We start from the raw sequence: 18066 nt of genomic DNA, 5'->3' as shown, positions 1-18066 counted from the left end.
TACACAGTTTACACAAACAATATAATTGCGTACCAAGGTATATGCTTGTTTTCATATGGGTGTGATTCTTACTTTAAGACAAGTTTATATGCATACAACTACAAGTATGATGAAATGTATTTTTTAAGTCTCTCAATACTTGATGTGCCAGTACAGCGGCATGTCGAACAATAGAACACTGACGGGGCAAAGGCAATATTGAGGGGGGACAATTAAAATAAAATGATTTAGGTAGTATAGTTCATCCCGTCAGTGCTTGTTTCATTGTACAAATATGCATCCACAAAAACTGAATGTGCATATAAGAAGTTTCCTTCACTTCTGGAATGCTTAGGGAACATTTTAGAGGCTTAATAGTTGGGAGACGTAGCCTACTTATCAAATTGGAATACATTTTCATCTAATGTACTTTTTCTACTAGCCTATAGCAACATGATAATACTAAAACCACACAAATAGTTCATCTGTGGCATTGTCACCACGCAGCCAATAAAAGAGCTATTTCAACAAAGAGAAGTGAATTCCATTATGGTGGATAACAAGTGCGTCTTCCTCTCTCTTCATCTCTCCATTTGTTTCTACGTGTGTATATGTTAGTGGCGTACTGGTGGTAGTAGAGCTTTTGTATATGGTGTTCAGGTCAGAAGAGGAGGGGGGCAGTCAAAGTAATAGCAGAGTATACAGTCCATGCATTAATATTTGCAAATTCTCAGAGTTTAGGTAGTTACGTTGCAGTTAACAGGCGTTCGAGAACGAGACATTGATTTCCTAATCTTTTTTTTTGGGTTCCTCCTCGGTCTCCTTCTCGGTCTCTTGAGGAGTACCAGCAGATTCGGTCCCCGGTACAGTGGAAGTTAGATTGGTCTCTTTCTTCCATTTCATGCGCCGATTCTGGAACCAGATTTTAATTTGACGCTCGGTTAGACAGAGAGCATTGGCGATCTCGATGCGTCTGCGTCTGGTTAAATAGCGATTGAAGTGAAATTCTTTTTCCAGTTCCAAGGTTTGGTATCTGGAGTAAATCTGGCGACCTCTTCTTCTGTCTGACCCGTACCCAACTCCTGTTTTAGGGGAAAGTAAAAAATGAATTAATAAAAAGTTAACACAGCATTTTTAAATCAAATAAAAAAAATAAACCACACATTTGAAATCCTGGTGGAATTTTCAACTTTCTGAAAATTTTGTTAATTTATTTTTGAGGTAACTAATTTAACAATTTGATAAAAAGAATGTTTACATGCAGAATTTGACCCATATTTCAGCCACAAAGCAACGCGAAACTTTACATTTTGGTTTCCAATGCTTGTAATACAAATATTTATGTCAACTAACTTTGTCATCCTCTGTTTTCAAACAGTACATCGGAAGAGTTAAGCTGCATTGTTAACACAGTAGTGCATGCTTCTGAAATAAAGTTCAAAATGCCCTTTATGTTGTATATTTTCTAACGCGCTCACACTTATTGCACAACTTTTTAAAAATAATTTTGGCACTCGAGTTTTAAAGGAGGTAGCCAAATGGGATTTCCCTCTCTGGAAAAGGGGGCTTTTATAATCTGATGATTTAGTAGTGGTTTACGAGGCCATAAAATGTAGCTACTCTGTTGATAGGACGTATCGTAAAACAGACCAATTCCACCAGGGTATGTCCTAAGTCGCAGTAAAAACTCACCGCTGTGCGAGTTCATGCGCTGCATCCACGGGTAGATCTGAATGTTGTTCGCTTTCTGGTCCTGTGTTCCTGCACGAGCTTGTTCCAGGTTGTACTCCTGGGCAACGTGGCTCTGCGCATTAAGTCCCATACTAGTTTGCCTGCAACTGGGAAGCACGTCCTTATCTTGAAGAAACACGTTAGATCCATACTCGTACGGTCCTCGACTTGATCCAAACACAACGTTATCTTGAGGTGAATAGAAAGGGGACGCGTAAATCCGGTTTTGGGTCACTGTAGTGCCATAAGACGAAAAATGTCTGACTGAATCATATGTGGTCGAGTTCAGTGGCATGTTGGGCAAAACCTCTTGCCCACCAGATAAATGGCACGAGAGCGACGGGTTCGCGAAATACGAATTCATACCTTTCCTATCGCCCTCTCATCAACTCACCCTCCTATCTTATTTCCCCTCTCTTAATCTCACACTTTCTTTCTTTGTGCTTGGGGTCTGCTTCCTTCTGTCACATACACACGTCTCCCGCCTGCTTTCCTAACTCTCTTTCAAATGAACTTCAGAAGGATTTCAATAATATTAATTTCCAGTCTCCGGTTAAGACGCGCAAAGCAAGTGTTATAGCCAAGGCTTGGCTCATGGAAGGACAATATGACAGCGTCACCTGACCACTTTCAGCCAATTGAATGCGCTGTGTACGGAGGAATATCGAGCTTGTAGCTTCTTATCCTTGTGGCTTCAGTTGATAATGTTTAAGTAAACACACGCAAAAATACTGAATACGCAGTCAAGAAAACAATCAATTACGTCTTTTGTGCATCAATCGGCGAGTTAATGCCAGTATTAAGCTTCTCCGTGTATCTTGGGAAGGTAAATACAGACTTTTCTTGGTGAATCATGCATTTTACAGTGAGCTAATTTTCGTCTAATTTAATTACTTGAATGATTGTTTACTACAGTTGCTTACTGTCGCTTTCGTATATCAAACTATACATATGTAATTTATTATGGCAGTATTAATTATAACTACATTTATAACTTCTTTGCTGACACAAAAACTTTATTATTTAATAACAACTGATTTGTGTATAACAACACTAGAACAACAATTTAGCCACTAAATTTATTTCCTAAAAATGTTTTTTTTAAAATAAAAATGATCCAAGTCTAACTATTAAACAGCTGCTCGCGCTTTATCTACACGTATCTTGTTTACCACAACGTTTTAAATAAATTAAATATAATAACTCAGAAACTGTTAATAAATCTGCTGATACACGTTATATCACATCAATAGGCATAATCATTGCTTTATCGTCAGTCATTGAGTGAAATGGCAACACTATTGTTTTTGTTATTCAGTTGATTTGTCCTTGCTACGTTTGTTTCTGTCTATCCCTAATTTCCTCGGGCTTTCTTTGCGCTGAAGGGGAAACGTCTGTTCTTTTCCTTTCCCCATTTGTAATGTATTGATAATTTCAATGGTAAAAAGAACCTGAGTAGGGAGGGGGGGAAGGGGCATCTTACTAAAGAATGCGTCAAACGCGCCTTGGTGCCATAAAAGTCACAAAACCAAACTGAGGACTTCCAGCTCAGAGGCAATTACCCCTTTGAATGTATGGGGGCTGTGCAACGAGTCTCTTATCTTCTGGACAGAAAGCTGATAATTTTTTAGCATTTAACCTACGAGCGTAAAGACAATAATTATGAATTAAAAATATAAGGCCTCTTAACAAAATGTAAGTTCTCCTAAACTGTATTATTTTAATATTTTTTATTACATTAAATGGATCATATATGCCAACGATATGTTAAACAATACAACACTTTGGCTTTTTTAATATTATATATTTTTAGCTTGCAGCCATATTAATTGAATGGTCAATTTATATATCATGTATATCATGTTGAAATAATCAGTAATGAGAAAGGGCTAGTTAAACCGATTGGTTAGGGTATGCACCATGACCTTAATGCAGGCCACATGACGGAACGTGTGAGGCCAAAAACAGTGGTTTAGAAAGAGGTGCGCAAAACACGAGATTGACAGAACAGTAAAATTTACTTCCAGCCCGACAGTGAGAAAAGGCATTTAACAGCTATAAAACAGGCTAATCTGCTTAACGATTGATTAAATACATAGAAACATTTCTGTATATTGCAAAGAACCGGAATCAATTAATATCAGGGATTAATGTTTTGATGTTGTCATATTTTGGATAAAGCTCTTCTAGGCAAATCTCTACTAAGAGAATATTTAAACACCAATATGGTAAGTGCTGTTCGATCGGTTTTCTACAACTGCTAATAATTATGATTAATTTATATTCGAGGTTTATGCATTGACGTTTATAACAATACTAATAATCGTAACAATTATTGTTATTCATATTATTATTATTATTATTATTATTATTATTATTATTATTATTATTATTGCTATTATTATTATCATTATTATTATCCAGTTTTACACGGTCTGCAATAAACATTTTAGACATAGCCGCTAAATTAATATATAACATAGAGCAGTCTATACGGTAGTGTGGACCTTAAAGCACAATTATCTAATTTATAGAATATTACACCATGTATATTGTGGAAAGAAACCAATAAAAGTAAAATATATCTGTAATAAAAATATTTCTTGCATGAAAAGTGTGCGCACACATTTTAAAGTAATTCATTTGTCTCTTGTTTTAGTTTGAGGTAATTGAGCAGTTGCCAATTTAAATATCTGAAATGCAATGCGCTTTTTTTTTTTAAATAAAGCAATAATTGTAATTTAGTTAAATGTAAAAAGTTGTTACCAAGATATGTCTTTGGATAAGCTAAACTATTTAGAAAAAACGAAAGCGCTAATAAAAGATGCATTATCAAAATCATTTAATAAATAATTTCATAAGTTCACGTGTAGTTTGGCGGATTTTAGATCAGAAACTAAATGTATGTTTTGTCTATATACATACATACATACACACACTCTCTCTCTCTCTCCTCTCTCTCTCTGTATATATATATATATATATATATATATATATTTTTTTTTTTTTTTGTTCTAACTACTTTGAACTGAAAACCATTGATGGAGAGATTTTTAATATGGTGATCTATTTTACAACATGAGTATTGTGAATGAAGTAGCGAGTAAAACACACCACACTCAGTCTGCAGTTGGTATGTTGATGTGACTGGAGAGAAAGAGCTTTAAGTGTTTTATTGCAGCCCTTAAGACAAATCGCACGGTTGTGTTTTAGCGTTTGAAGAGGCAATAAATAGACATCCCGTTTGGCCTGTATTCTCTTTACACTCGACGAAACTGCGCACTAACGTGCGCCAAAATCGTACTTAACTTCCAATGCGTAATTTACGTGATACGATGATCTGGAAAAAAGCAAGCAATGCACATCCTAACTGTGCTCGGTAATGGCCTAGTCTGCACATTCTCGAGAGTTAAATGAATGTTATCATTGGCCTATTTTCTTCTAACGGATGTTCACAATTGCAAATTCCAGCGATGAGTCTTTCTAGCTTTCTTATTTCCAAGCCCAACTTTCCTACCCTGTCATCTATGTCGATGTATCTATGCAAAAACAAAATCTGTAATAGTAACGTGACAGCTGTAACAGAGCTCTCATGTGCAGCTAAGCACTTATAACAACACACGAACCGAAGGGGCATTATAGTTTTTAACTAGCACAAGATAATTCTGTGAAATTATGTGGCCGCATAATGACCTCCATGAATAAGATGTTTTGAAGTTGAGCGAACTCGCATTGCCCTGCGGTTCTTGTAAGGAAATGTTTGGAATTGAAAGTTCGCCTGGAATTTGTTTTCATTTTCGTGGCAACTCTGAATTATACCTTCTATGATTCAAATTCAATAGCGGTGGCAGACACGAGACTGGCTCAGAGTTTACACAAATGATAGTCAGATGGCAATAAATGTGTCAATTTTTACAAACCTGTTTAGAACTTTGCTATTAGCGTTAAGAATGGCTGTAATAAACAAATGAGTAAATCTTATACACCTTATATACTTACAGGCATGAGGATTAGTTAAAAAGACTCAATTTTTAATGGCAAACAAAAGACAGTCATTATCCTGAGGCAAAGAGGAGACTCGCAGTAGAACAACCCCGCCCTTTACTCGCTTTCGGTCTCTCACTTACACACAAATGCACACATACACATCGACGAACCATATGCGAGCCCACACTCAAGCATTCTATCTTAATATAATACCATTTTAAAAATAAAAACAGACCAGATTTATGCATACAAAGCTATCTCTGTGTATCTATATCATTTGAACGGGTTATTTAAAATGAAAAGTACTTCGGCAATAGATGGTGTTTATTTGGAAGGTACAAGTGAAACTTATTTTTAACAATGTAGTTGTTACGAAGTGTTTGCATTTAGCACCGGAAGCTGCATGTTCATAACAACTGGATTTATTTTTGACATTTTTCCCCTATTCCAGCCTCACTTGTGGATTTCCAGAGGCCCATGACTGAAGGTCGCAGCTCTAGTTTTTGATCAGCGGAGGACCAGCGGAAATTATTAACATGCTACTTCATAATAACATATCACATAACATTACATAAAAATCTGTTTTTCTGTATTGTTTAAATGTCGTAACATATGACAATAAATGGAATTTTAAAAAGCCTGATGAACTGTTTCTGTATTTGTGTTTTAAAATGACTATTTTTTTTAACAATCGATCATTGATATTAATTGGTAAAAGCCACCATACATAGCAAAATGAATGTATTATTGAATAATTTTGCTAATTAGTAGGTCTATATTCATTTTAAACTTTACCATAATGGCAATAAGCCATTAAAGCACCATTTTAAACATCAATTTATGATGTCATTTATATCAAATGAGCTTTTTACGTACAAATCAACACCAGGAAATGCTAGACACGTTCCCACATGAAAATTAAGATCTGAATTTTATGTGGGTAGTTCTTCCTGACTTTAGGCTCTTTATAATGCCTTGCATATGGAGCAGGCACAAGGTGGCAGTGTTGTTTGATTTAGTCCTAGTGGAATGACAGTGTTGGATGATTGAACACGTGTGCGAGAGAGAGAGAGATAGAGAGAATATTGTTGATCCTGATTCAGATAATAATAAACGTTAATAGAGGTTAATGAATAATTTGCTATGTAACACAAGTCATTTACAATAAAGGTATGCGATTAGATGAGCAAGAGTAAATCATTGTGTAAACGTTTTTAACACTCCTTGGTCATTACAAGACGGACACAACCAGAATAGCCTCCATAAGCGTGGATACAAGTTAATAAGTCAATGAACATTTTGGCTTAATCAAAAACCAACAACATTTCACTCTAAAAAATCACAACTTTCAGTGTAAAAAATAACATAATGAATAACATGCCATGTAGAAAGAATATATAATAACACAGCAACTCATAACCCCATGAGTGAAAGCCATACTCACAAATTGGCCTGGATAAATATATTTATTTCTGTAAAAGGCATTACATTCGCCAGTATTCTCCAAATTGCAAAGCTGCATTATAAAGGCATTTACAGTAAACAAAGGCAACGAATGCAGCAGGCTCCGGTATCCATTATACCCGTATCAAATAACCACAATCAAACACATCATCTGGCAAAGCGCGCATTAAACTATTTGAAAGTAAGCTCATTAGTCTCAAAACACAACCGTTTGGACAACTTAATATATACGAAGAATATAGCCGTTGTTGCACACACACAATAATGCACTATTGGACAAGAAAGAAACAACATAAGCCATTTGTCAACGAGGCAGTGCGTTCTCAATCTATAATATTAAAGGAAATGCCAAAATAAAAGTACGTGTTTATACGTTGCATACCACAATTGAACATCCCGTTTAAATGAAATGCTGTCAAATCACCGTGTTGCGAAGCTTCACATCTGTAAGAAGCCAATAAGGAGCGTAGAATCAATTACTTACCAGCGGTCGCTGTTGTCTGTGTGACGCACGTTCGGTGGCGGATAGCAGCATATCTTACTAGGCAACGGCACTAGGATCTAGATCCCACTCTCCTGTGCTCTGGAAAAATGTAGTCTTTCGAGGACAAATAACCATATTTACACACTCTAACCCCTCGAGCTCCAGCTATCAATATTGTTTTCCCTCTAGGGGACCAGATAGGTAGAAATGAGACTGGGGAGGCGGCGACGTCTGAGGACAGTCAGTCATTACTAGCGATAAAGCAGACGAGACAAGATGGAGTTTTAAAGCGTTTTAAAATCCGCCTAAACTAGTGGGCGAACAGAAAACGGGGAAAATGTCTGGTGCTAAGATCATTTCAACACCACCGCGAGCTCGCAAGTCGATAGATGGGGAGATCCAGGGGAAGACAACAGCACAAAGTTCATGTTCATAGAGTGAACACCACGTGGTCTGACGCAACCAATGACCGCGTGTATTCAGTCGTAAACTTTTATTACTTAGCTGTAAATTCCCCCTCTAAACAACTAGGAATGTGTTACGTTTCACCCTCTCTCAAAGATCGCATTTCCCATTTTCTTCTTCCCCTTTCCTTCTTTTTTTGGTGTGTTTCGCTGAGTTGGTGACACTAAAGATACAATTTTAAAATTGTCACTTATTGTTAACAAACATATAAGTCCAATGCTGTAAAAGCTTAATGACGTTAACATTTTGCGATACTGGGTAGTGGATATAATGAAAATTGCGAAATAGTATGCAAATAATCGGATATGGTGTATAAACTTTTATAATTATGCTAACTTTTGCAGTCCTATAATTGTATTAGCATAGACTATATTAGAATAAGTGCAGGATATGAAATAGCAATCCATATTTCTGAATAGCCACAACCACAGATGTATTATAATTCTCTATTTATAAATATGAATTGAAATTTAAAATTATAATGGAGCAAATACCTTTTTTCAACAACTGGGTCGTTTTCACATTTACCCTGTTTGACCCTTTTTGTTTTTGTGTTTATCGTTTTCATAAGCTGGTTGAGTTTATTTCTGCAGCAGCTCGGAGCACATTATAGCATAACTCAGACTCACTGGAACGCAAATAGTTTTCATTTCACTTAAAATGATCACATGATAATTTTAATAGCACTTGTAAAATAAAATCCGTTTTTAAAAATTTCATAAAGACGAAGATCATGCGTTTAACCTGTTAAACCTTAGTTAAGAATGATGAATTATATTTGAAATAATATGCTGTAGAGGCACTTGCAAAAGGGGAAAAATAGAGTTAATAAAAGTAGACGCTTTTGTAAGTAAAAGTAGCTACTTTGGTATTGCATTTCTTTTCAATTATATATGCAAGATGAGCTACTTTTGGCCCTTTAAACGCAACAGGAAAAGTTTGACTGCTCTTGTACTGTCAGATATCACATGAGGTTTAAGTAACATAAATAGATGAACTATATTTAAATATGGATGTAAAAATCATAGATACGGTGTCAGTTCAGTGTCAATATTTTAGGGTTTAAGTTACATAAATAGATAAACTATAATTAAATATGGTAATATGGATGTACATATCACAGATACGGTGTCAGGTCGGATCAGTGCTAATATTTTAAGGTTTAGGCAACATAAATAGCTAAAATATATTTAAATGTAGTGTAGATCCAAATGACACATATACAGTGTCAGGCTTGATCAATGTTAATAGTCTGAGATAAGTTTAGGAACATAACTGGATCTACTGTATATAAATATAATAATGATGCAATTTCGCATATTCTTTGTCAGAATTCATCGTTGTTAATAAGCTGAGTCAAGTTTAAAAAACATAACTGGATCTTCTGTATATAAATATAATAATAATGCAAGTGTCACATAAACGGAGACAAGCTTGATCATTGTTAAAAAATGAGGTTAAAATAATATATCTGAATCGACTACAAATAAAATAATATTAATGCAAATGTGAAACACGTCTATAGGTGGATTTATATGCATGACTAGATAGATAGATAGATAGATAGATAGATAGATAGATAGATAGATAGATAGTCATGCATATCAATCTATATATAATAGTTTCAGTTTTGCATGACTACATAAATGGAGAATTAAAGCTTAAATGATTAACAAAAATCAGGCTAAAAAACTGACGTTCCTGCATCTGACATGTCTGAAATTGTTAAAGTTCAGAAATGTATAGGTCAGTGTTTTAGTATGGAAAAGATAAGTAAAACACGCTGATTTGCGTCTTTATCTTATTTTCAATGCTATTTATTAACGTAGCTCCTGGACATTTGCTTTCTTTAAAACGAAATTCGTTATTATGTTACTAATTGGTTAATTAAGTTGTGTCAGAATTGCATGTTGACAGCATTAAAATATATTTGCACCAAAGATTCTTAAAATACTTATTTATAAAGTGTTGTATTGAGACTGTTGTAGTTAAACAAAAATAAAGAAAAGGGGGAAAGTAAGCAAAGTTAGATAACGGGACGCCAAGGTTATTGTGTGACATTAATACATATTAACGGAACGATTTCCCAGCTAAAGCAATCTAAAAGTTGACAAACTATACAGTTCGTGTAAGTTTGCAATTCATTTCGATTTAAGTTTTCCTTTAAATACTTCTAACATCACTACCATAATCGTAATAATACCATGAACACAAGTTTTGAGTATTTCAGTTTAATCAATTAATGATAATGACAATAGTAATAATAATAATATTGAATAAATGCATGCGCAATTACTTAAAAGCACAAAACATTGCCAAACGCCGTTTCCCCTGCATTTATCCATTTTCAATGATTTTTCCATTTTGAAAGCACATTCATAAGCTATGCAAAAAATATGTACAAACATTACAACTTCAACTCTTAATAAAGTTTTACTAAGTAAATTAATTGTTAGTCATTCACACAAACATGCACTTTTTGCTTACATAAACTTAAAGCTGTCCCACGTCCACGTTGCTTGCCTTGTGTCTTGTTCTAGCCTGTCTGTACTGAACAGAAATCAAAAGGCAAAAACGTCTGCCCGGATGCGACACTGTCGGGTTTACACCACCAATAAAGTTTACTGCAGGTATAGTAAAGCCCTAATTTGGAATGTAACAGCAGTGCAATACAAAGGCAAGGCGGATGGACAATGACCACCACAATTGTCACTACCACAGGAACTTCCTGAAAAGGTCTATGCCCTCGCCGAAAATATCTTTTTTATAACAGGGATTCAACTAACACCACAGCAACAAAAGGATAGTGAAATGACAATTACGTAAATTATCGACAATAGAATATAGACTAACGTAAGTGTAACTGCAAAAAATGCGCTTGAAAATTAAGTTAAAAGAGTTTTGCATTTTGTTAAAATAATAATAATATAAAATTATGAAACGTTTAGGCTAGTATAAATGTTCATACATCTTGCATCTTAGGTTCTTATCTGTTAAAACTAACAATTTTTATTGATTTCTGCTTTAATTATAATTTAATATTCGTTTTGATAGTACAGACAACAGGAAATATCACATCTGTAATACCATATTTGCCTCTGGTTTTGTACAATAAAAACTTTTAATATCTAGAAATCTCGTAGGTGTTAAAGAAAGTTATTATATTCTGCTATAACATCAATATTCTGTTTGTATTAGCTTAGTCTTTGTGATGTAATCGACTCTTAATTGCGGCTGCTTTATTGGGTACTAGACTACTGTTATGACCTGCCATTAAAAGTTGTAAAAGAGACAACACTTTTGAACACGCACATACGGTAGACCATGCCAAGATTTTTAAAAGCGTAGTACTATTTTTTTTTTATACATTTAAAGTCATTGTAAATGTAAAAAAAAAATGATCCATTAAAGGCATCTCTGTAGCTACTATTGGATTCCTTCCAGTCGCTCCCACGTTACATTTTCATTCTTTTGTTGCATTAATGCAATGTAAATATTGTAAGAATCTTCTCGTCTTGAATATGAGAAAGTGGCATTGACAATATACTAGGTCAGCCAGAAGCCGTTGACTAAAGCTTAAACTTTAAGAAACCCACTAAATCATAATCTTATTTTTGCTGTGTTGTCTAGAAATGGTACCTAAAACAATGTTTTTGCCGCTGAACATAAGGTTCACCTTTGGACCATTTTGCTTGTTTCCTAGACAAGCATATAGCAAATTACATATCAATATAATGCATATAAAAAGAATGAAAGATAAAAACAACAATGCAGTATTTGTGAAAGTATATTAATACATGTACAAGATGTCAACAACCTTCACCAGTTATCAGTGGTAGGCCAGCACAGGTGTTAAACAATGAGATCTTCTCAGTGTTTCACAGTAAGGCCGAGACCTGCGACCTGTCCACTAATTTCCCAGTGCTTGGTATATAAATCAACAAAATGTATATTCTTGAAAACAAAAGTTTGACTACTTCAGTGTTCCAGTCACTTTGCCATCTTTATACCATTACCTGTATATGTACTTCTATTTATGTAAACATTTGATTGTTTCAATTGATTGATTAACATTTGATCTGACATCAGTTGCATGATGAGCGCATGATATTGATTAATTTAATTCATAATTAGATCCAATTGAATCAAATTAGGCATTTAGTTTGACTGTAGCGGATCAAGCAATTTTGCTTTCACACGATTTCTCATTCAGCGAGTTATTAAACCGTGCTACAGACATCGAAAGCAATTGTATTTGGTGGTATGGAGATATTGTTTATAAAGCAATAAAGCAGAAGATAAATTCGTACATATGTATATTTCCAACAGTTGTAAAAGCAGATCACAATGCTGAATTGTTGGTTGGATTTACACATTTTATACAATGCACAGACTTAATTAAACGACTTATATATATATATATATATATATATATATATATATATATATATATATATATATATATATATATATATATATATATATAATAATACACACACACACACAAAGAAGTTAGGGTTTTTTTGTGTCTTGTCAAAAAAGAGAGAGAGAGACGTGATAGAATGAGCCATCTTGTTTATTCTTGTTGATTTCAACAACAATGGCGTGGACACACGAATTTGTTTATATTCACACGAGGAACACAAGTAAAACGAGCATATTGATAACAGCAAGATATAACAAGACGTACATGAAGATTATACTCAGTGCAATTCAAAATCTACGCTATAACACCAGCACGATAAATTGACTCTCTTTCTTTAAGTAAGGTAGGGTAGTAATCAGCGTGTTTGTTCAACTACACATAAATGTGCATTTTCTATAGGCAGTTTAAGTTGTTGGGGGAAAATGTATAATTATTTTTAACAAAGCAGCACGTAGAATAAATTAATTCATTCTTTCTAGCAAAACTTTGTTTTAGGTAGTGCCGTGATACAATCTTTTAAAATAGTTAAGATTGGCTTCAAGCTATTCGTGTCTTCCGAAGACGACAAAATGCTCGATAATCATAAGTGTTTAAAGGGTAAATTACATAACTTAGGTTTAATACACTACAAAAACAAGAGTCTATGAAATCTCTAGGTAGAAATGTATATTGCAAATTTCCCATGATTAGGTAGCTTCAAACGAGATTTTCAAACGATTGCAATCTCTTGTGAGTCCAATAAAATATCGAAAAAATACAAACTGTATCCTCGCCCACTCACATAGAAGAACAACAAAGAACAGTTAAGTAATCTATAATGTGTGTAATACAGAATGAATTTTCTACACTTGCCATCGCTTTGCTCTGTATATGGCACTAATACACCTTTGCCATATTCGGATTGTAGAAATAACGTTACACCGAATACATAATATATTTTTCTGTCAATTTGATTCGTAATGTATGTTGTAACAGCATGATGTGGCTTGATTTTATGTACAAGACCAATAGTTTTAAAGGTGATAAGCTGATGCAATTATTTCAGTTGGTTGCATCTTATCCATTTAACCCCCAGACATATTCATCAAGTATGAAATGAATGTCAAATTCCGTAATATGTTTTTCATGCTGCTAACATTTCCTATATAAAACGATGGGTTATTGTATTCCTGTAGGTCTGTCTTTTGAGTAATTTGTCGAATGCACAGATCCACATTTCGCTAAAGGTAAAAGTCCTCGTGTGTTGGTAAAAAAGAAGCCTTTTTCTTTGGGCAGGTTTCAATGTACATTTGTATGGAGGGGGATTTTCTCACTTTTTGACCCAACTGTTTGTAATAAAATTGGCGCGTCTTCTCTTTCATTTCCCATTCGTGAGACCTCTTCAATATCTGCCATATAACCATAAAAAAGACCATAAAATCACTCCTTGCTTTCCTCTTTCTCTTCCGTTTCCTTGTCTTCTCCTTCCTCCGCTTCACCGTCTTCATTGCCCTCTTCTTCGGCCTCTGCTTCAGCCTCTCCTCTCTGCCCCGGAAATTTGTCTTTGTTATTTTCTTTTTTCCACTTCATTCGGCGATTCTGAAACCAGATCTTCACCTGTCGTTCAGTTAAGCTTAGCGCGTGGGACACTTCAATACGGCGCTTGCGTGTGAGGTATGGGTTGAAGAGGAACTCTTTCTCCAGCTCCAATGTCTGGTATCGGCTGTATGTCTGCCTTCCATTGCGTCTCCCAGGAGCTTAGGAGTGAAACAAAAATATCTGTCAATTACATGTCTTCATTGTTTCACTCGCTATCCATTTCCATTCTGATATAGAGTAATAAAACCGTGAAGAAAACAAAAGTTGCTGGTAATGCTATTTGTAAACAAAAATAAATAAACATTTAGAATGGCTTACAATTGATTTTTTTCAAATATAACATAAAAACACTCAGTTTCTCTCTCACACACACAACATCGCACTTAAGACTATCTCTGACACAGTGAATTAATTGTGCGTATATGTGTAAGACCTGCGTTTTGGTTTAGTATCATCATTGCTAAGAATTATCTATTGACATTTAAACATTTAAATTCTGGGAAGTTATAGGGGGAACATATCATTCTAGATGAAATTCTCATTAGTATGAATGTTATACAATTTGATTATACCAGTTAACGCATTGTTTCTGTGTTTAAGATAGACAACAGCTTTAATCAGGTCAGCAACGCACAGAATTACACACAACTTGGTGTGCGCGCGCACACAAACACATACACAGACAGGCAGCCAGACAGACAGACAAACACACGCACACACTCACAGGTTTTTACAGTATCCATCACTTAAACCAAATAAATGTATGTCCTTGTTCATGTTTATTATTATTATTAATATTAGTCATTTGGAAATTAAAATGATACATATTTCAAGTAAGACTCGACATATTTGACATTAATTAGTTTTATTATTTCAGAAGACGTTTAAATTGGCTAAAATATGCTGAAACTAATTTAGACCAACTACTGACCTTCAGATTTTTTAAGAATATATATTTTAGAATGTCACCATTCGCCTTTAAATGAAAAGGGCACAGCGTCAATTGGAATCAAAATAATTATATGACATTAACATTACAGTTTACCACCACACATTACACTCATTTCTACTTTTAGTTATCCCAAAACTGTTAAGACAGGTGGATGTTTCTAACTAGAATAATCTGGGTTCGATTAATGTCGACATAGCTCTGTCTACACAATCTAGCCAGTAATCAAAACCACATCATTTGTTTTTACATAAATAAACCTTGATGGTCCTTTGAGTTATTAAAATACGACACTTTGCAGTAACACTTATTACAATTTCGTGACCTGAAAAGCATAGGCTACCCCACCTGTTTTAATTTCTGTTTATGAACAGCCCAAGCTACACAATAATTAGAATCTTCACACACTGACGCAGTCACACGGACAAACTCACACACAGTAACTGAACATAATGTGAAATAATAAGTGCTAACCGTGAGGCCGCATCCAAGGGAACATGAGGCTCGGAGAGGAGTTTTGACTTAAGTGGCCTTGTCCTTCTCCAGGGTTAGTGCTATTGGACGATTTACAGTCTGGGTATTGCGCTAAGGTGGCCTCTTGCTGGGTACCATAAAGCGGTTGCCTCGGAAGGGCTTCATATCCATAAAATTTCGTAGCGTCTCCGTGACATGCCAATGCACAGGGGTTCTGTTGATACCCAGGGTTGGAGATACCTGTGGTTCCGTGATGGAAAAAGTCCTGTACGTGATGCGACGGGTGTTGAAACCCCGGCGCAGCTGCTCCATGTCCGTACACAAGCGTGTGGCTTCGGGCAACGCTCTGTGGAAACCTGCAGTCGTAGTAAGTTGGCTCTAATGTTTCGCCGCCTTTGTACTTGGAAAAAAGAGGGTTAACAAAATAAGAGCTCATGTTTATCTAGCATTAAAAAGAGTCAGTCTGTTTGGAAAAAATATATGTATTCTCCTCTCCTAATGGTGGCAACCTATTGTTGCAGTTCCAAATGGCATGCAACGCAGACACAGCAACCGGAACTAGATGGAGAAATGCTGCCCCTTCGGACAATCTGAGGCAGCTCCCACTTCAGCTCCTTTCGCTTAGTCTCTCTCTCTCTCTCTTCCTATCGCCAGCCTTTCCTTTTGCAGCCTCAAATCATGGCGTGCACGGTGGATGTGTGTTAAGGTTAAAGCTGGCTAGCTCCGACGGCTCAGTCACAAGCTCATACTTTTTTTTTGCCTCCCACCAGCCACCCCCACTACAATGAGACTCACCCCCCCACCCCTTGTCCCCTACACCCCACCCTTTGGCTCCTCATCTTCCAGAGCGTCCACAGGCGTCTACCTTGAAGGGGAAACGCAGTTGTCAGTCTTTTTATTGAATAAAAACGGCTGCACGCATAAAATGAATGGAGCATAGAAGTTTTTTAATGGCCGCTTTAGAACATAACCGCAGGTTACGGCCGCTTCTTACTGGCCATACTGGTCATTTCAGTCCTGCGGTCACGCTAAAACAATTTATCTGGTATTTCATTTATGATATAGTCTAACTCGGTATCATTTTCTTTCAAAAGTCGTATAAGGTCCAACCATTTTACATTTAATCTGATAGGTTTATAAGTTTACGTATCGAGCCATAACCCACAATGACTACATTACTCAAGTTCATAAACATTGGGCTACGAAAAAACGATTAAAGATTGACACCGCATGCAAATTAAAACACAAATTAGAATTGTAATGTGAATGAAAATGATTTAAAGTACAATTACAATTTGTTATTATTTATATTATTATTTTTGTTGTTGTTATTATTATTATAATTATTATTACTGCTACATTAAAATAGTGTGATCGTGACACCTACTTTGATTATTTGCGTTAAACCGCTTACACACAGAGAGAGAAAGGCTGGATACGCAAGCCTCTCTTGGCCCTCCTAAACCATACTAAAAAGTTGTAAATCTGCCGTACTGACACAATAAAATTGCGCAATAGATGCCTCGTTATTTTACTAGACACATTAATGGCTTGTTGTTTATTTCGGGTTTGCTCATTTAAAGTCCGTCCCAAAATATGAGCATGTGGTTTTGTGTCGTTACTTGACAATTTTTACACTTCGCTGTTAAACGGGAAAGGCACACAAAGAAAATTTATTGACATCTCACAGTCTATAAAGATGCAGATTTTGGGTCATTGTCTATGTTACAGGACCACTATTACCATGGAGTATTTATTTTTATGTAACGGAAATAAAATCAATAGTTTATAAAATACTAAATCAAGGACACGATGGAATTTAATTTCAAACGAATCTATTTCATTAGGCATTATAATCATACCCATATTGTTAATATTATTTAGTATTTAACTTTTATAATATTATTTACTATTTTAATTTAACATTAATAATAGTAATAATGAAACATTGAAAAATAATTAAAATTCATAACAGTGTATTAAAGGCTCTGATAATAAAAAACCGCCAATTTAAAGTGTCAATTATTTGACAGTGTCTTACGTCAAAAAAGTTACGCAAAAAACGTACCTTCAAAAAAATAAAAATAAAAAATACATCTAGGCCTTAAATTAAATAAATTTACCGAACGCATATAGCCGGCGACATTTGCAAATAAGATATAGCAGGAGAGAAGGCTAAATTCTGTTACAATTTCCCAGTGCCTTCAATAAATTATGTCAGCTATACAGGGAAGCATTAAAACCAACAATGTGCTTTTTAAACCCATCAGTGATATACGGATTTTGACAAAACAAAAGACACGGGGAGGAGTGTGAAAAAGGCTTCGCAGTATGAGTGTTCGATACTGACAAAAAACTATTAAGAAATACAAAAATATAATAAAGCAAACAGTTTGTTTTAGGAAAACGATAAAGACGGTGTAAATGTAACGTTTATTACTTTAGCGTGTTGACATTTGTTTTTAAAGCCACAAATGTGATTAATAACAGGGAAGGCCATTCTTTCAGCACTTTTCCTTTAGTACACTC

General features: G+C 35.1%; 3 protein-coding genes and 1 long non-coding RNA gene across 6 annotated transcripts in view; 1 reads left to right on the top strand and 3 right to left on the bottom strand.

Annotated features, from left to right (window-relative positions):
- Window positions 1–6337, top strand: part of si:dkey-81p22.11 — a 168305-nt gene extending 161968 nt beyond the window's left edge. For both annotated transcript variants that reach the window (NR_125800.1, NR_125799.1), the window contains 1 exon segment: window positions 6149–6337. This is a non-coding gene — a long non-coding RNA (si:dkey-81p22.11).
- Window positions 1–18066, bottom strand: part of hoxc3a (homeobox C3a) — a 62667-nt gene that overhangs the window by 32544 nt on the left and 12057 nt on the right. Inside the window, exon 1 of one of the 2 annotated variants that reach the window (XM_073937971.1) lies at window positions 7646–8046. The gene's annotated coding sequence lies outside the window, so the exon portion shown is untranslated. 2 annotated transcript variants of the gene reach the window in all.
- Window positions 769–2074, bottom strand: hoxc6a (homeobox C6a). The gene is made up of 2 exons (NM_131123.1): window positions 1672–2074; window positions 769–1061 (listed from the first exon to the last, which is right to left on the bottom strand). The coding sequence occupies exons 1-2, from the start codon at window positions 2072–2074 to the stop codon at window positions 769–771; spliced, it is 696 nt and encodes a 231-aa protein (NP_571198.1).
- hoxc8a (homeobox C8a) lies at window positions 12669–16226 on the bottom strand. Its single transcript, NM_001005771.1, is given in 2 exon segments — window positions 12669–14272; window positions 15538–16226. Coding segments are annotated over 2 exon segments (753 nt in total). The 5' UTR covers window positions 15974–16226; the 3' UTR covers window positions 12669–13955.

This window comes from Danio rerio, chromosome 23 (assembly GCF_049306965.1).
Source record: "Danio rerio strain Tuebingen ecotype United States chromosome 23, GRCz12tu, whole genome shotgun sequence".
In the NCBI taxonomy this organism is placed as follows: domain Eukaryota; kingdom Metazoa; phylum Chordata; class Actinopteri; order Cypriniformes; family Danionidae; genus Danio; species Danio rerio.
This window is presented reverse-complemented; position numbering and strand designations above follow the sequence as displayed.

Excerpts from the sequence above, each read along its gene's own strand:
- hoxc6a (NM_131123.1), bottom strand. The coding sequence starts at position 2,074 with ATGAATTCGTATTTCGCGAACCCGTCGCTCTCGTGCCATTTATCTGGT. Across the intron at positions 1,062-1,671 it reads GCGCATGAACTCGCACAGCG|GAGTTGGGTACGGGTCAGAC; the intron begins GTGAGTTTTTAC and ends CCCCTAAAACAG.